This window comes from Rhinolophus ferrumequinum (genome assembly GCF_004115265.2).
Source record: "Rhinolophus ferrumequinum isolate MPI-CBG mRhiFer1 chromosome 5 unlocalized genomic scaffold, mRhiFer1_v1.p scaffold_110_arrow_ctg1, whole genome shotgun sequence".
Taxonomy (NCBI): Eukaryota; Metazoa; Chordata; class Mammalia; order Chiroptera; family Rhinolophidae; genus Rhinolophus; species Rhinolophus ferrumequinum.
This window is the reverse complement of record NW_022680355.1, coordinates 10,468,193-10,488,620: the sequence shown is the minus strand read 5'-3', so window position 1 is coordinate 10,488,620 and position 20,428 is coordinate 10,468,193. Positions and strand designations below refer to the sequence as shown.

The 20,428-nt window shown below is 37.1% G+C and overlaps 1 protein-coding gene across 2 annotated transcripts in view; it reads right to left on the bottom strand.

Moving 5' to 3' along the window:
- The window catches only part of MYO3A (myosin IIIA), a 219,961-nt gene that overhangs the window by 130,564 nt on the left and 68,969 nt on the right, over positions 1 to 20,428 (bottom strand). For both annotated transcript variants that reach the window (XR_004422433.1, XM_033100700.1), the window contains exon 11: positions 398 to 497. Coding sequence is in view for 1 of the 2 variants with exons in the window: in XM_033100700.1 (XP_032956591.1) it covers positions 398 to 497 (100 nt within the window). In the remaining variant the exon portion in view is untranslated. The remainder of the gene's footprint in view (positions 1 to 397; positions 498 to 20,428) is intronic.

Here is a 20,428-nt window from a genome sequence, read left to right as displayed (position 1 = left end):
TCACTGAGAGAGGAACAGAAGAGGAGTAAGAGGAAGGATGCCACATGGAGGTTGTAGGAGGCTAGTTTTTGACCTCAGTAAATCATCCCTTTGAAACTCCTAGAAAGAATTCAGGGGAATAAGGGTCTGTGACCAATAAGCAATTCATGCTAGTGGGAATACAAATCTTTGTCATTTGAGTATCAAAAAAAGAAAAAAAATTGACACCAGGCTGGAGCAATCTGGAGATTTGAGTTATTAATATATGTATTAAAACTGAAGATAGGAGAATCAGGAAGCTAAGAGACAAAGAAAGCATGAGACGTACAGATGTTGTTCAAATAACCTCCTGCTCACATCAATTCTATACATTAAAAAAGTCTAGAATGTTTAAGTTCAATTAAACTGAGTTCCTTACCTCATCCAAAACTTCTAGGGTTGCCAAATCATCTACATCCTTCAGACCGGAAATTAGAGACCTGCTGAAGTTACTTTTCTTGGTATGAATACGCTCATGTCTGTGAAGCAATACAAAGAGAAAAACCATTCTGATTTGAGAACTTATTACTGATCATAATGGAAGTAAGTTTTAGATTCATATAAGACTGAAAAACTTCTACGAAGCTGATTTACTAAAATTCAATGGTAACTATTTATCAGAAAGTAACCTAATGTATTTTGATCTGTTTGTTTTCTCCATTAGAAAAATGTACAATGTCAAACTTCACGGATGATCAAAAGAGTTCATTATTTCTATCAAGGACTATCCTATATATAATTTTTTTAAGCCTCCTCTAAATTCCTATGCGTGATTTAATCTGCTACAAAGTAGTGAGTCAGAAAGATTTGGATTCATTAGATTTCCAGTTTTGTCAGAGGTGTGCTAGGCCATTGGTGGTCAAGGAACGTAATTGAAAAAAATTATTGTTCAACAAAATTTAAGAGGAATACAAAATAAACCACACTGTGGATTTTCAAAAGGTTAAGTGTATGCAGAAAATTGATTTCGGACCCTAAGAAGTTTATTTTCAAATTAAAACATTTCAGCAACTTTCACTAACAGCATCAGGATCTTGATTTGACACGAAGGCCAGAGAAATTGCTGAGATAAACACAGAGGTTTGTTTCAACTTTTCTGGAACAAAAATGATCATCCACTTTATTTTGACCAAAATTTTATTTTCCATGTATATTTTTGGACATACTTTTAAGCATTTGAATTTGTCTATTAGTAAAAGGGAAAAAAGTAAATAGTGCGGAAAAATGAGAATCACACCATTCACTCAGTAAACTTTAATGCTTTCTCATTGCTTAGAGAATTAAGTCACCGCCTTTATCTATAGCCAGCCCTCCTTTTGTGCACTAGATTCTGTCCCCTCTCACTTATTCAAGGACATCACTCCTTCCTCTCTCACTCCTACATCACTCATTTTCCCTTCAAAAACAAACAAGTGAACAAAAACACCTTTCCCTGAATTTCCTCCATCTACTATTCCATTTCCTTGCTTTATAGAGAAAATTCTCAAAAGAATTATTTATACTTAATCTCTTCAATTTCTCTCCATCCATTAAGAAAATGCATTTCAGCTAGGCTGTCATTGCTACATCCAGGGAAACAGCTTCTGTTAAGCACATTAATGACCTTCACATTGCTAAATCCAGGGGTCATTCTAATCCTCATTTTACTTAACCTATCGGCAGCATATAATAGACTCCTTCTTGAATACATCCATCTTCGCTTCCTGTACGTCTCACTTGATTCTGTTCCTTAACTGGCCGGCATCTCTATCTGAGTATCTTTTTCTGGTTCTTCCACGTCTTTCTGTTACATTTTAGTCTCCCAAGCTTTGGTTGTTGGACCTATTTCCTTCTCTATCTACATGCACTTCATGATTTCATAGCTTTTAATACCAGTCATGTACTGACAACTCTATTGATCTCAAGACTTCAGGATCCAACTGCTTACTCGTCACTCCACTTGGAAGTCTAATAGGCAGACTTAACACATTCCAAACCATGCTCCTGGAACACCCCAGCCCCTCAATTCTCATCCCAGTAAATGACGACTTCATTCTTCTTATTCAGGCAAAAAACCCCGAGGGTTATCCTTCTCTTTTTCTCATACCCCTTATGTAATCTATACACAAATCCATTCAGCTCTATTATTAAATTATATCTAGAACCAAACATTTCTCACCACCATCTCCTCCACCATACTGATTCTCAATAGTCTCTCAAGTGGTTTCCCTCCTGTCAACTTTGCCTTTTTATCCTCTTCTTAGCACTGCAGGCAGAGTGATCTTTTAAAACATATGTAAAGTTTGTCCTTTGTTTTTGTTATTTCCTCCTTGACCCATTTGTGTGATGAAACTTGATTCACTTTTCACTGTCCACTTCAAATTAAACCCCTTAGTATAATTCCATACATCTTTCAGTACAAAAACATCTCAGTTAAGTCATTTCAGTCAATCATTTGTGTATAGATCTTATTCCCTTTCCCAGACTGTAAACTTCCTCAGGATACAGACATCTCGTCAACATATGGTGCTGGAACAACTGGACATCCACATGCAAAAAGAAATGTATCTAGACATTAACTTTACATCTTCATAAAAATGAAGTCAAAATGGATCATAGTCTTAAAACATAAAATTCAAAACTCTAAAATTCCTAGAAGATAACATAGGCAAAAAAAAAAAATCTAGATAACCTTGAGTTTGGAGATAAGTTTTCAGATTCAACACCAAAAACACCATCCATGAAAGAAAAAAATCGGTAAGTTGGACGTCATTAAAATTTCAAACTCTGATCTACGAAAGGCACTGTTAAGGGAACAAAAAGTGAAGCTACAGACTGGGAGTAAATATTTGCAAATCATATATCTAAGACTTGTATCCAATAGTAAGAATAGTTTTACTCCTATTTGCAATTATTAGATTCCTGCATAATGTTTGTAGCATACAAAAATATATAATTATGCATTCATTTGTATGGATAATTTAGTTTATATTTAAATCCTTTACTACAGTGTAAGCTGCAAGAGGCACAAGATTATGTGTCTTACTTCCGCATTGTATCCCAGGAACAAGCAGATCATTTAGAACATAGTAGGTCCTCAATAAATGTTTGTTGAATGAATAAATACCTATCCCCCATGATTTCTGGCACAGGATTGCCACAAAGTAGTCTCCACTTTGCTGCACTCAACAAGTATTATTTTATTTATCTCCTTATTTCCAAAGATACTCATACATTATTTTTAAGAAAATAGAAAAAGAAATCCAACTATCCACTGATTTAAGTCAAGGGCCTGAATTTTTCATCTGTTTTTATGGGCCCATTTGGCAGCTAAAGACTGTTCCTGGACAATGACAAGGAGATAGTGAAGAATAAAAGGATCAATATTTGGCTGGCTACTACTCTCACTCTTCCACTCCTGTGAATTCGTCTTCCACGTTACTTTTGGTATCAGCTTCCAAAAACGTATCAAAGATTGTACAGTGATGATTAAAAACCTCAGATGGTTCCCCATTATCTACAGTACGACTTAAAAATTTTCTGGCATGGAATTCATGGACCTTCACAATCTGGCCTCAAACAACCTTTCCAGCATCATCAGCCATCATCTCTGTACAGAACATTCCCGAATATGTTAAGTATTTTCAAGATTTTGTGCTTTGCTCATTCTGTATTCTCTGCCTGGAATTATTTTTCCTTCCAGTGTGGCAAAATTCTACTTATGCAAAATCAGACTCAAATATCGCTTTTTCTGTGAAGTAGTTGCACAGAAATTCCTTCTGTGAAAGAATTTCCCTAGAGAATATACTACTAGTAGAGTTGTGTTCAATTAGGTAATATATGTTCATCATTCCTGCTGGACGGGGAGAAATTGTGGGAGAAAGCAAGGGTTGTTCATCTTTCTATGCCCGGCATTAAGGATATGAAGATGTAAAATACAATTTTACAACTGAATTGAATAGGACTGAATTGCAATAGTGAGCTCTGCCCAAGCAGCTGGTGTGCAAAGAATAGTGTCTCCCAGAGTGAGCAATCCTATGCACTGCCCTTTTAGTTCATATACCACCATTTCCGACAAGCCTCTTAATGGTAATGCAGCTCAGGTGCCAAAACCTGTCCAACCCACCATCCTTTTTAACAAAAAGTGTAACCACAATACACTTTTAATATTCACAGAATTTAATGGAAAAAATTAAATCTAGCCTTTTTTATTTGCCCAAGCCTGGTGGCTGTCAGACTATCTGATGGGGAGAAAGGATATATGGAGGCAGGGGAGAGTATGCCATGTTCCTCAGACTCAGGGACGGACCCTGCAGCTGGAACAGCAAGAGGCATGGCGGTCCATGGTGAGGCTGGACTCCGGGCACAATGGGAAGCCAATAAAATATTTTAACCCAAGGGTAGAGTGTGGAAACGATAGAATGGAGTAGCATATTCTAGTGGAAAATAAATCATTTTACCATACTCTAAAAATAAACATCATCACTAAGTAAAGATACCTAAGAACAGTTAAAATTCTAGTAGTGAATACTTCATAACTTAGGATCATATATCTTAAGAATATATTATATGATTAATGTGGCATTTTAAATTAGTAGAGAAGGAAAAACTTCAAGAAATTGTGCTGGATCAGCTAATTAAAAATGTAGGAATTGTATACTCTATGTAACAATAAATTCCAGGTGGATTAAAAAATTGATAGAATTAAAAATGGAGTCATAAACGTTCTAGAAAAAGATGCAAAAAAACTTGTGTAATAAGAGGGTAGGGATGGAATATGTAAGCATGATAAGATAGAAAAGAGAATGAATAAAATGAAATTGATTTGACATGATAACAATTTTAATATAAATATAATAAAAACAGAAGTTAAAAGAGAAAATGGGAAAAATATTTGCAATATGTTTGATGGATAAAAGATTAATATGTTTAATATATAAAGAACTCCTAAAACTCAATAAAAAGAACACTGCAAATAAGATACCACGGGATATTACGATGGTAATCTTATAACACAAAGATTGTAGGCTTGTCTATTTCAATTTGGATAGATGAATTTTTTCATTGGGAAAAAACCCTTCACTTCTATTACTATCATCATTTCCTAAAAAACATGTTATCACCAAAAAATGTTGAAAGCTAATAACCACCTTATCTAGATCAAGGATATCCAAATTGCTAATCATATAATCTCTGTTGCATCTTCCAATCCTGGAATTTAAAAATTTGTCGACCTAAAGGGTTTGATAAATTTGTGTACTGAAACATATATTACCTACGGTATGGTTGAGTGCTTCATTCTGAAGAGAAATTGTAGAGTCATTTTCTGTGACTTTGAAAAACTAGCTTTTACTACTGATATTGAATTTACTGGGGTAATTGTGAAGATACGTTGGCCCTATTCTAGAGTATGGTTCCATTATTAATATTTCGTTCTAATTAAAGGATGGAGGGGCTGAAGGAATGGGGCATGGCTGACGAGGTGGCAATGATGAACATAAAGTCAGGGAGGATTAGGGATTGACTGATAAATTATTAGACCTTAAATTCCAAGACAGTGACATGGAAAATCAAAAGTTACTTCTGAAGCTGTATAAATCCTTTCCTCTGTTTAGGTCGTGGTATCAATGACACCAAAGTAATAGTTAACAGCAGGGTTTCTAAAATCATAATGCTCAGCTCAAAAAACAACAAATTTTGTGAGGATAAATAACATGGATTATTTCATGTAAAATGCTGAATTAGAATGGGCATATGGAAATGCTTAATATAACAGCTATTATTATTCCAATTAAGTGGTTCTGCCACTTCCTTGCCCTTGGGCAAGTAACTGACTCTGCTTCCTCAGATATAAATAGAAAGGATAATAGCCTTTTTCATAAGGCTATTGTGAAATTAAATTATATAATATATGTAAAGTAATCCATTCAATGCCTCCTACGTTTACTAATTTGAACTATTATTATCGTTATTACTTCTATGGTCATGGGTTCAGTCCTCATTTACTTCATATTTATATTTAACATTTACTTTTCATTTATATTTAATTACATTTTAAATTTATATTTACTTTATATTTAGTTGTCTTCACTCTCTTCTTGTTCCACAGATGTCCCCTCTGTTCTCAACAAACATGAACTGTAAATGCATGACGCTGGACTCAGCATCAACTGAGCAGACAGTGAGCAGAATCTGTACCCAGGACTTGCTGATAAAGGATTCATGAACATCGTTTTTGGAGTATTTCATTATATTTATTAAATCCTGTACACCCCCTGACGGTAATATCTCAGCAGAAATTATGCATTATATCAGACATTGGGGAATGAGGCAAACCATTCTTTCTTTTTTTCTCCTCTCTCTTCTCACTGCAGTGTTCAAGGCTGATTTTACAGACCACAGTATGGAAGCCTCGTCAGGTGCTGGAGGAACATGGTGAAAAGGTACCCGGTTGTCCAGCACACCTTGGCTCTAGCAAACTTTCCTCCCGTCTGGTTCATGGTTCATGGTTGAGGTCAGTTTAACTGGAAAAGCCTCCTGGGATTGGAATTGCCTATTTGTATTTCTCCCATAACTGTATTTCTGCATCACCAATTACTGCTAGACAAAGAGAGGCTCTGGAAAGTACGGTCAGTGTTGCTGTCACTTGGTTGGGCCTTAAACATTATGGAAAAGAGGCCAAAAAAAAGAAAAAAAGATAGTGATAGCTACCATGACAAAGTAGCACTGGTGAGTGACTCACATTGACGCACATTTTTCCTCTTTCAAATGGCATGATTAGTTGCATCAATAGTATTATTGTTCAAGTTTAAAATTAGCCTTTAAAAATCTACACAATTAACAATATCAAAGATCATAGGATGTAAGAGTGAGAAAAACAGTTAAATGTAATGCAGTCCAATTTCCTTTAATTTTCAGGATTGTGAGAAGTGAGGTCAGCAAGTATGTAATGGGTCCAGCCTTGTGGCAAAATTCAGTGAGCCAAGTGATTAATATGACATTTCCATTCTTGTTCTGATCTGTTAGACTTCTTCTCCACCACCACCACCACCACCACCACCACCACCACCACCACCACCAGCACCACCACCACCACCACCACCAGCACCACCAGCACCACCAGCACCACCAGCACCACCCTCCTACCCTCCCTTCCGCACACACACGGTAGAATCTTAAATTGTATATGTTTCAACATCCACTACTACATTCATTCATTAACAACATTTAAAGTTTTGGAGCATCTAATTTGTTTCACGCACTGTTTAGGTGCTGGGGTAAAGCTCTTAAGACAACAGATAAGACCCCGCTCACATGGGGCACACAATCTGATGGAAGGTTTAATGATAAATATATTCAAAGTTAAGATAATCTCAGCTAGGACTACTATGTCTGGACAGATCTATTTCTGAAGAAGAATATGTTCAAATCAAGGCCGTACAACTAGCTACTGCTTCAAATACTACTCGACTAATTAACAGCTATATTTATTCATGTGGGTTTTGAAAATACATAAAACATGCACAGTTAATTCAGGTACATAAAATTGGTTTATAAAAGTTTTCTCCATGAGTTAAACACTTTAAAAGCTATTAAAATTGTATTGACTCTAGTGGTTACCAGAGGATAAGGGGGGTGAGAGGTAGTAGATGAGGGTAAAAGGGATCAAAATATGGGGATGGAAGGAGAACTGACTCTGGGTGGTGAACACACAATGTGATATATAGATGATGTAATACAGAATTGTACACCTGAAAGCTATGTAACTTTACTAACAATTGTCACCCCAACAAACATTAAAAAAAATTGTAATGAATGATTAAGAAAAACTAAAGCATATTCTGTGAATTAAAATAAAAAAAAGAATCAGCAAGTGTAGAAATATTTTACATCTTCTTACACGTCTTTTTTGGTCACTAATGTTTCCTAAGCACCTACAACAATAGCTAGGACATAGTAGGTACTCAATAAATATGTGTAGGATAAATACATGATTGTTTTTGAAGAAAGATGTCTAGTCCAATCTTCATCATTATGTTAATATGATACCCATGTTTATCTGAAACAAACTGAATCCTGTGGAGTTTATTTGGGTAAGTAATAGCTTTAAATGATTTTACTTAGTGTAATATTGGGTATTTCTTAAAATGAGTAAGTATATTTTCACAAGAACATCTAAAATGTTTCTATAATTTTATACACTCGTGAATATCTAATCAATCATGACTGATTACTGTTCTGGTTAACTTTCATTTTTCCAGCATCAAATAATTTTTTAAAATATGCATATATTATTTGTTAGATTTAACTACATACCAGATACCAGACAGAATTGTAATGCAGAATTTTTTTTATAGTTTAAAAAAACACACATTTACAGGAAGTGACAGCTACAGATTTTGGAAGGGCATTTTCTTTAGAATATTCTGGTGTGATTTTAATAAAAACCTAAGTGTGCAATTCAATCCAACAATATTTATTGAGACCCTGCTATGTGCAAGGCACCGCCCTAAGTGCTGAGGGATTACTGTATGTGAAATAATACACAGACCCTGCATTCGACTGATTTTTAATCTAATGAGAGATATAAACACAAACATTTCAAACAGTACAAGGCATATGGCAAGTGATGAAACTGAAGTAAAAATTGTTGTGGAAACAGCAAGGAGGAAATAATTCCTTTCTGGTAAACTAAGAATGGTTCTTGGTAGTTGAGCATTTAATCTTGGTGGTTAAGTAAAGAGGAGGGTTCCATCAGCTGAGGAAGAGTATTCGTATATGGGGTGGTGACTGGTGCGAGGTCAGATTTGAAAGAATAGCCTGTGTAATGCGACCATTGCAGTGCATGTGCCCCAGGACAGTGATGACGTGCCACGGCCAGAAGGTAGAGTGCTAAAGTGCATGAGGTTGGGGACTGAGGAAACTAGGTCGGGGGAAGGCGTGATTACTGAGAAATACAGATGTCTTAAATGCGAGTGAATCCCAACTGTCCAAAAAGCAAAGCATGATCTTCCACAGCAAAGCCTGGAACCCCTCCAGCATTTCTCATCTCATTGACCGACACTGCATCTAAGTGGCACACACCAGAAATCTCCAGAAATCTCTATCTCCCTCGCCTGCTATATCCACCCCCTCACCAAATTATGTTGTTTGCAACCCTTAAAACTTCTTTAATGTCCATTTCTTTCCATCTCTCCATCTCTACTGAGGAGATAATGGTGCCACTGATTGAGATGGAGGTGACTGGGGTTAGGAACCGTGAAACAGACAGGAGAAAAAACATCAGATGTCATAAAAGCTACAGAACATATGTAAGAACAGTACAGAAAGTTTGCCATGGAATGCTGACTTGATACTTGGGTAAAAAAGAGGATTTCTTACAGAAACAATATTCTGATCTCCTAAATCCTAAACAGAAAGAGTATTAATAAAACCTTCAATGTTTATTTCTGAGATAAAACCTCTACTGCTTATCACCCTGATTTTTAAGCCCCCATTATTTTTGACTCAGGTTATTGCAAATAGAGAGTATGATCTTTTTATAACATAAATCAGCTATGTCACTCTCTGGTCAGTACCCTCCAATGTATGTCATTCAGAAAAAGGTCCCGTGTAATCTGATCCCATCCCTACCCCACTGTTTCAGACCCTATCTCCTAACACTGTCCCCTGACTCACTCCTGGCAGTGCCCCTATTCCTGGCACATGTCTGCTTCAGAGGCCCACCTCGACTCTTTCCTCTGCCTGGAGAGCCGAATATACATACCTCCCTCTGTTGTGAGGTCTGAGCTGACCCCTCCTTTTAACATTACAAATTCCATTCCACCCGCCAACCCAGGACTCCCCATCCAATTTACCTTGCTCTATATTTCTTCTGTAGCATGCATGACCATCTATTATAGAACATCATTTACCAATTTATCATATTTATTGTCTGGGTTTTCCCATTGGTATGGAAGCGCCATGGTATGGAACAGGGTTTTTATTTTTTATTACATCTGTTGACTGATACATCCCAAATTCCTAGACTAGATTCTCACAAATGGTAGGAGCTCAAACTATATTTCTTGGGTAACGAAGTGAATATTTTGCTTTTACTAAACATTCATCTACTGTGGGATCAAAGACATTTTATTTTTTTAACTCTAGTTATAAACAATTGGAATGCTGAAAGAAAAATAAATATATATTATATATAATGTGTAACATTACATATTATATATAATATATATATATATGTTTCAAGAAAATTTTATACTTCTAACATTTTCCTTTTGCCTTGATTTTGTAGAATTGGTTTCTATTCTTGTTACTTTATTCAATATTAAATTTCTGTAAGACTTGGAGAAAGCAAAGTCAGAATCCTTCTATAAGACTTTTGTATTCTTGTGAAAAGTACAGCTTGTTAGCCAGATTATATTTTTCATTTACTCTATAATACTGGAGAGACATAGTTTCAGACTATAAATATTTTCTTTCTGTGTTGTCAAAGGTCACGAATACCCTCAAGCATGGTTATTACAGCTTCAGTTGTATTGCAGTTCTACACACTGAAAAAAGAAACAACTATTGCTGTTCGATGTTAAATTTTTATCTTTAGTATTCAGTTGCACTACTGTAATGCAACAGCTTTATTTGCTTTTACTTTGGTTAAATATACCCTTGTAAATATCAAGCTCTATCTTCTAACGCAATCCAGGGGCCACTGGGACAGTCTTGCAATCCTTTGTTAAACATAAATCTAATCAATGGTTTTATTTTAGTTCCATTCTCCATCTTTAAATTCTAGTAACAACGTCACAACTGGTAGTACCAATGGGAGTACAGGCTGTCATTGATGTGCCTTGGAAAAGTAATTTTTATTTATCTGCAGTTTGACCCCTTTGGTCAAGTGTGCAGTTTTGAAATGATGGTGGGGAAGGAAGTTAGGTCAGTAGACCAACTCTGGCAATGACTGTAGTGACAGACGCGATCATCACCCAGCCCCCAATACACTTTTAATTGCCCTTTTCATTCACAGAGCCCTTCCTCTTTCATACATAAATCCTCAGAGATATGCATTAATCTGAACTGTACAGATCATGTTTTTAAAATTTGTAGCAATGTTAGAAGGATGAAGTTGGAAGAGTAATGTAGTTGACCCTTGAACAATATGGGGGTTAGGGGTGCTGAACTTACCCCCACCATGAAGTTCAAAAACCCCTCCCCCCTTACCGTCTGGTAATCACTAAACTGTTGTCTGTGTCTATGAGTTTTTGTTTCTTTATTTATCTTGTTCCTTTGTTGTTTTCAGTTTTATATCCCACATATCAGTGAAGTCATATGGTTCTTGACTTTTTCTGTCTGACTTATTTCGCTCAGCATAATAATCTCAAGATCCATCCACATTGTCGCAATAGGCACTATTTCATCTTTTCTTATGGCCAAGTAATATTCCATTGTGTATAACAGAAGAAGGTAAAGGGGGTCAAATATATGGTGATGGAAGGAGAACTGACTCTGGGTGGTGAACACACAATGTGATATAAAGAAGATGTATTACAGAATTGTACACGTGAAACCTATACAATTTTACTAACAATTGTCACCCCAATAAATTTTAATTAAAAAAAAAAAGATGGGATACTTAGAAACTCAAACAAAACAAAATAAAACAAAACAAAAACAAAAACCCTGCATATAACTTTTGACTCCCCAAAACTTAACTACTACTAGCCTCCTGTTGACTGGAAGCCTTACCAATAATATAAATAGTCGATTAACAAATATTTTGTATGTTATATGTATTATACACTATATTCTTACAATAAAATAAGCTAGAGAAAAGAAAATGTTATTTAAAAAATCATAAAGAGAAAATACATTTACAGTACTTTATGTATTTATTGAAAACAATCCATGTATAACGAGCCCACACAGTTCAAACCTGTGTTATTCAAGAGTCATCTGTATATGGAACAGGTGAAAATCTGTACCTATGTTAGCATCTTCCTTAATTTATTCTAAATCTCTATACTAGCTGTTTCCCTACTATTTTCTCCATGTGAGTACTAAAGCATATGAAATAAATGAACACCAAGGGGTTTTGTAAAAATTAGCACGTTCCTACAGGATACTCTGTATCATTATAATTTTGTTATTGCCGCATTTAAAATCACTTCTTGATTTTTCTTGTCTCTAATGCTTTTGCCCATTCATTAACATGACCAAGATTCCATGCTCTAGGATAGGGATTGGCAAACTTTTCTGTAAAGAGTCAGCTAAATAAGAATTTTCAGCTTTGCGGCCATATGACCTGTGTCACCACTACTCCACCTGTCATTATGATGCGAAAGCAGCCATAGATAATACATACACGAACAGGCATGACTGAGTTCTAATAAAACTTCATTTACAAAAATAGGCGGCAGGACAACTTTAGCCTGTAAGCATAGTTTGCTGACTCTCTGACATGCAAGAGAACTGGGGGAAAGAGAAGGGTCTGAAGGCGAGGGAGACCAGGCACTATTGATGATCGGTGGTTCACCCTGTAGAGAGTGCTTTTAAAAAAATAAGTGTATCAAAGGTTTATTAAAAAAATAAGTGTATGCATTATGACTAGGAGAGTGAAATTGTTTTAAAAAAACAAAGCATGAAATGCTAAGTACTACATTAAAAAAATTACAACCTAGTTGCAGAACAGGTTGGATCTCGATTAATATAAATTGAAAAGCTGAAGGAAGAGATATAGAAATCAATTTTTTAGAACACTGAATCTCTAACCCGATCACTTACACTCTTATTTCAGAAAAATATTAAATTCCCTTTGACCTCTAATTTTCAGTGGTTTTTAACAGTTACAGGCCTCTCTGACTATCCTTGATGTTTTTGGTAGAGTGATAAAGGGTATTAAACGATTGAATTAAACACTAAAAGAGGCTTTTACATTTTCCATGAATGTTCTAGTTATTTGTTTGTACATAAATAGAACATATTTAGAAATATACATGAGACTACATACATCGGTTGCCTTTGGGAAGGGACATAGGTGAGAAGGAGACTATTTTTCACTGACTATTTTTGCACTATTTCACTACGCATGAGTTACCTACTCAAGAAACAGAATAAAAGAAATGTTATTCTCTAGCATAGAAGTTGATTTATAACTAAGAAGCAGCCTGCATGAAGAAGTAGTATATGATCCTTTGTTAATGATTTGGACAGTAGGCACAATATCACCTACTAAAAAGAATAATTTTATTATGGTTATTAGCGAATTTTAAGAAACATATATCATCTGGTAATCCCCTTTTAGGTGGTTCCAGACAGCATCAAAGTGTGCTTTGACCCCTGTGGGCTCTTAAACAGGAATCAGTTATGTAGAGACTGAAGAAAAATGTTCCCACTGGGAAATCTTGTCTGTTTCTGCTGTGAATGTGACTTCTCTGTTTACGATTTTAAATAGTGACGTGGTTTTAGATGTTGAAACAAAATTGACATCCGTGTTTGCAAGAATATTTGATGGTTATTCTCCATTTGTCAAGAGTTCCTAACATCTTTCTTCTCCCCACTCTTAGCTGAGAGAAAAGTAAGACAGCAGAGAGGACAATTTCTGTAAGTAGAATTTTGTTGCAAAGAGGGAATGGAACAGTTCCTTGAGTAGGTATTGCTATGTTACCAGGGCCACCGTGAGAATCTGTAGGACAAGCATCATTACAGAAAATCGATCTGGTTCAGAACAAACATGTCTGGGGAGTTTTGTAGAGTTTGCCTTTTCAAGGAATGAAGGATCACTAGAGAGCATGTGTGATTATCTTGACTACATTCACTTTATTCCAAGTATAAAAATAATATCCATTCCTTGTTAAAAATCATTGAAAAATGCCAAAAAAAATGTAAGATGAAAATCACCTATAACTCCATCACCAAGAGATGATCACTATTAACATTTTGATGTTTCCTTGTATGCTTTTTTTTGTTTGTTTGCACATATTTTTTGTACAAGTCAGTAGAATCTTATCTTTGTGTTACCTTATTCTTTCTGGTTACATGGATAAACTGTCCCTGCTGTGAGCAGAAGCCAACTCTTCTATTGAACTCTTGCTTTCTCCAGAACTCACTGCTATAAGGGTGCTCTCTCACATGTATCACCAACTTCTCCCTCTATCAGCATTCAAATGGGCTCTAGCATCTCCCATCTTTGAACAATCTGTCCTTTGACCCTCCATCCCTTCACTACTGGCCTCATTTCTCCTCCTTTTACAGCTGTCGTTCATATTCCCTTTTTCTCCTTCCTCTCCTCACCTCTCTCCTTAATCCCTCCAGGCTGGGGCTTCCCTCTATCCCACCTGCTGAGATGGCTCTTGTTAAGTTCATTGAAGAACTTCACGTGTCCAAATTCAGCATTATTGTATTTTTCCTGAATTTTCAGCACTATCTGGCAGAGATGACTATTCTGTCCTTGAAACACTTCGTTCACGTGGCTTGCAGCAGACCACATTCCCTTGTTCTTCCTCCTTAGAGAGCCACACTCCCTCTGACTCCTCTCTGTCTGCTGGGTTCCCAAATGTTGGTATCTCCCAGAGCTCTGCCCTAGACCCCCTCACTTCTTTTTCTAAACACTCACTTTCAGTGGCCTCATCAGTGCCATGGAATCAAATACGAGGTTGGTGCAAAAGTAATTGCGGTTTAAAAGGTTAAAAATCATTGCAAAAACCGCAATTACTTTTACTCTAACCTAACACCTCCATAAGCAAATGACTTATAAAACTATCTCTACATGGACGTCCCCCCTGAAGTCCAGACTCCTATATTCAACTGCCTACTTGTAACTACTTTCATATTTAATTGGCGTATCAAATTTAATATTGCTCCAAAAGAATTCAAGACCTCCTTCCACCTTATTTGAATACATACAGGGGAATTACACTATCATCCACGGACAAAGAACAACACCCACATTTTAGGCTGGGCTGCCTAGGTAGTATTTTACACACACACACACACGTAATTTTTTGAGGGGAACTTGTGGTACAGTCAAATCTATATAAGAATCAACCATAAAATAATAATATTCTACTTTAATTTAAATTCCCAAGACTGGAATAGCCAGAGTTACATATTTATTTCCCTTCCCTTCTTTTTGATAAAACATAGCATTTTGACTTTATTTTCACTTAAAAAAAAAAAAACCACGAACAACCCAGCTGTATTTATATAAATGTATAAAAATCTAACTTCAAAGTGAATCATAATCTTCCAAAACTAAAAATTCTGTTATATACAGCTTTTTTTTTTTTTTTTTTTTTTGCAGAGATTACAAAACTAAATGGAGAAGCAAACAAGATTAGGACAGCTGAGCAGCCAGAGATAAGGCTATACGTGCCTGGCGGTAAGGAATGAGAGGAATGACATTCTGAATTCTACTCAAAGACTGAAAAATCCTGCTCTAAACCTTGACTACTATCTTAAGAATATTTCTCCTCTCCTCTCCATCAGAAAGCTGGTTAAAAGTTTCACCTAATTTAAAGGATAAAATTTGCTAGTAAGTTACTCTCCATAGACTTATTACTCAGGCCTTTGATGTGATGACAAGATGTATTTAGAGGACGAAAAATGCGAAGGTCCTCAGGGAAAATGGGTGCTCAGCCTTCCATTCAACCTAAGTATCTTGTGCATCTTACTTTGCTGCAAAAAATTAGTATCATCCATGCTCAGTGTCCTGCTTCCTGTGAGGCACTGCAGAATTCAACAGTAAATGTAATTCTCTGCAACTGTGTCTTTTCTTATGGCAACAATACTAAAAATGGATGCAGTCAAATCCTAGACTATTGCTAATTTGAAAGAAAAGAAACAAATAGGCCAAACTGCATTATTTCTTGCAACTTTTATAATGTAGGTTAAGGCTCTTGATAATCCTTTAGATTATTATTTTTTCTCTCTAGAACACAAATTTTTAAAAGACTAATGTCTTTAAGAGAAAAGCCCCACGATGTACATGCAGAATTTTTCAGAAAATTTTGTTTTTAGAAAACGTGTTATATTCTGCTCTATTTAAGAACATATACTTGTTGGATTCATAGCATTTTTCTTTTTTCTTTTTTTGAAGGTGACTATTGAACCAATTCTTTATTCAGGAAATTAGTAATTAAAAAGAAAGAATTAAGCATTTACCCTGACTTTTTAGGAGTTGTACTAATTCCTGTTGATGAGAAAAATCCCTTCTTTGTAAAGAACATTAGTCAATGAATATGGAAGGAATGACAGAATTTTTAAAATCATCATTTTGAAATATTCAAATAAATAACTGACACACACTAAGAGCATCAAAAAATGTTCAGTTTATCAGGTGATAGGTCGTTAGTGAACAAGATATTCCAGGGGATCAAAGTTGCCCCCACAGATTACTTGCTAATTATAAAAAGGGACGATGAACCTTTTCAATGGCCAGATCTGGCAGGGGCCATCTTCTTCAAGTGATGAAAATTAACGGCACACTCCAGAACTGTGAGAAATCAATTCATGTTGTTTATAAACTACCCAGTCCGTGGTATTTTGTTATGGCAGCCCGAACATACTACTACATGCATCAATGGATAACTAATAAAAGATCACAGGTTATGCTACCAATTTCGTATTTTATCACATCAGAAGGATTCATAGCATTTTATCCCATCAAATCGAACGTGATCATTTTCAGGAACCTCTTTAAGTGAAACAATTATAAAATCACAAGAAAAAATACAAACTATTTTTAAAACAAGTAAGGATTTGAGTCAGTTTCAGATAGCTAAAAATGGGTAATGCCATCTTTAAAATAATGATTTCTAGAACATCACTGGAAACACTAATTATAGGAAATTGAGAATCTGATATAAGCCTTCAGAATTTTTAAAGTAGTCCTAATATCTGATAAAATTAAAATTTCCCTACAAGTAATTAGTATATTTTAGTACTAAATTCTAATGAAAAACAATCTTCTATTGAGTGATGCTGAAGACACCAACAAAGCGACTAATAAATCATTAATAGATGCAAATAACTACACTTAAGTATTATCTAAAATAAAAATTCTTAAATATTTAGGGTTAGAAAAAGTTGATTAAAAGTTACTAAAAGTGGTATCAGTTAAACTAAATAGTCCACATAAACTTTAGGGAAACCTTATAGGATTTAGTCCCTGTGTAGAAATCCTTATATAGGATTTCATTCTTGGAAGCATTTTTATGTGAATGCAATTTTATGTGAAAGTAGTTCAGAGGACAAACATTTGCAGGCTAAGTTAGGATGCAGATAATAAACCATGAACCAGGGACAGCCTTTTACTCTATCCAGTTCGCTAATTGCACTAAAATCATGTGCAGGTAGCTAACATGCAGATGGTAATCTATTTTGGGTTGTGTTCCTGGTCCACGGTCCACACGGCACAACTCCAGAAGGCACCCTTCACGTGGTGTCTCTGCTCGGGGGTGAAAGCGTTCGTGTGGAATAGGACATGAATGGTGTCTGCTGGTCGTGTACAGTATGGGCCATCCCATCCCACTTGCAGGTGTAACAGAGGTCATCATATTAGCAGTCTTATTTCGTGGGCTCGTTGTCATCACAGGCTAACGCAGGACTCCTGTCGCCTTAGCAAATCCCCAGAGGTATGTCTCACCAGCACTCGTGGACAAGTCTGCTACAACTAGATACCGCGTTCCTCAGCTCTTGGTTAGCGGGGTACTGGTCTCCTTCCCACTTTTCTGGGATGATGGCGGTTGGCACACAGTGGGTCTGGTGCCCCTCAGCATATGGAGTCCTGGCAGGATAGGCTGGGCATTGCTCAGCATGGCTCAGCAGGCAAAGCAGTGTCTCCAGGTTTCCTGCCGGTAGTTTATACCTCTGCTGATGGCCCTCTGGGTGGGTACATCACTGCTGTGTGGATACATGGCCCACTTGGGGTGCTTGGGCATGGCCACTGCCCTTCTGCTGCTCCCATCACCCAGGAGTCCTTTCGGAAGTGAAAATGATGGATCTTTTCTCTTTGTGTTACATGCTGACTGAGATGGGGCAAATGGTGTTGCTTGCACCCCATTTAAAAGTTGAGTGAAGCAGCCCTTTCAGTTTTCGCTTATAACCTCACCCTTCCTTGAGACACAGATACGTTCCCAAGTGGTTGTGCTGGACTTGGGATGGCTTTAAGTAACAACCAGTACTTGTTTCCAGAGTTCCAACTCTCTCCAACTACTCAGGCTTTGTTACTGGGTCAAATCTGTGCTCTTTCCCTTAGTATCAGTCATCTCCCAGAACATTACATGGTCCTTGGCAAAAAGACTCCTGCTGAGCCAACTCACTACCCACCAGAGATGCCTGGCTCCCTGAAGAAGGCACAGTTGTGCCTTTCACCTACGTGAATAGATTCACCTCACTGGTTGCCCAGACATGTCTACATCTCTCTTGGACTCAAGGTGGGACTCTTGTGACATAAGCGACCTAAGGGTTTTAAGCCACATCGATACTATGAATATTGGTGATTTCAATAAGATTCATATCCTCCTGTTCCGGTTATTCATTGCTATGTAACAAATTACCCTAAAACTTTGTAGCCGAAAGCAACCATTTTATTATATTTCATGGTTTTGTGGGTCAGGAATTCAGGCAGGAACAACAGGTAGGCAATTCTTCTGGTCCAAGTGGTATCACCGAAGGTCACTCAGTGGTATTCAGCCGGCAGCGAGGCACACAGCCGGACATTGTGGGGACAGCTGGGAGGCTGAGCTCCACTAGGACTGTTGGTCAGAGAGCCTGTAGGTGGTCTCCCCAGCATGGTGGTCTCATGGTTAGTCCCATTTCCTTCACGGCAGTTCACGGCTCTCATAGAAAGTATTCCAAGAGACGTCAAATGGATACTGACAGCTTTTTAAGGCTTGGGCTCAAATACATCACAGCATTAATTTTGCTATCCTCTATCAACTGAGGAGGTCACAGAAAAGGCCAGGACTCAAGGGCAGGCAAGAAAGACTCCAACTCTTAACAAAAGAAGTGTCAAAAAACTGTGATTATCTGTCATCCACCACACCCTGTCCTATTTTATCAAGAAGCTGGGGAAGAGTTACTTCAGGTTGAAGATCACAGAGTAATTGTTCCCTTTCCTTAAAGCTCACTAAACAACAAAAAGAATGGAAAGTAGAGAAAAGTCTCTTTCTTTCACACAAAACAGAAATGGCCATAGTCCCAAACCACAATCCATAAAGCCTCACTGTCAAATACTGTGAAATGTGTGTTAAAATGAGAGAAGAAGCTGAGAACCTACACATAAGTCCTTAGACCTCAACTGATAATGAAAGAGACTTTGCTAAAAGAAAGTGCACAGCCCTGAGAGGTCTATGCAACGAGCTTTGCTTGGAGCTGTGCGTTGCAAGAGCATGGGTAGGCTGAGGGGGAAGTGGGAAAGGGTCCTGATGAGACCCAGGTCAACATGCAGGACAGCAAGGGGTGAGGAGTTGAAGAAGACCATGGGACAGCGATCTATCACCTACTCAGCCAGCAGAGGGACGGCCAGTGGCCAGGGGGAGGCAGGACAAAGGGAAGGGGAGAAGCAGTAGCAGTTGCCACATCACAACATAGAAAGACTACCATTAAGGGATTTTGCTGTGACCCACAGATAATCAAAGTGAATGATGCTACCGGGGCTTCTACCACCCAGTGGCCTGTACACTGAGTTCTTCAAGTTTCCAAACAGAAGAGAGCTGTGCCAAGGCAAAGCCAATAACAGACTTAGTGAGAGTGTGTTCAAGAGAATCAACCTAATCCAAGCTAAAGACTTAATCATCCTTCTACCATTCCCACTTTTTTTGTTTTGCTAGAACACTGTTGTTCCCAGTCCCACCTGAGAGGGGGTTCTTCAAAAGTTTGGCTACAAACTTTTAACCAAAAAAAAAAAAAAAAAAGAAAAAAGAAAAAAGAAAGAAAGAAAGAAAGAAAATAAGAAAAAGACAGAAAAAGGGGAGGAGGAGTTAAGGATTAGAAGCAAAAGGCAGATGAAGAGCATATACCACAGGAAAGAATCACGGTGAAGGTTGAGAACAAAAGTTCTCCACCCCTCAAAGACATTTCTTACATGGTCTCTCATTAAAGGAGAAAATCCTCAAGAGAAGGTACAGAACTTTAATGAAGAGATAAGAAGACAACAAGAATAGATAAAAGAACTCAGCCAGTTGAATTCAGAAAAGAAATGGAGGAAAATCATGACAGAAAAGCAATGAGATGCAGAACAAATATGACCGAATTCAAAGATAGGTAGGGTAGGGTACCTGGTTTAAGCACCCAACATGAAAGAGATAAGAACAAAGATTCGATTGGTTCTCATGAGCCAGTGTGAGCCTGCTCCAGCAAATTACAGGGTACGAGCAAAATTGACGTAGAAGGGTTGACACTAAGACACAGCTTGGAGAAAACATTGAAAACCTTATGG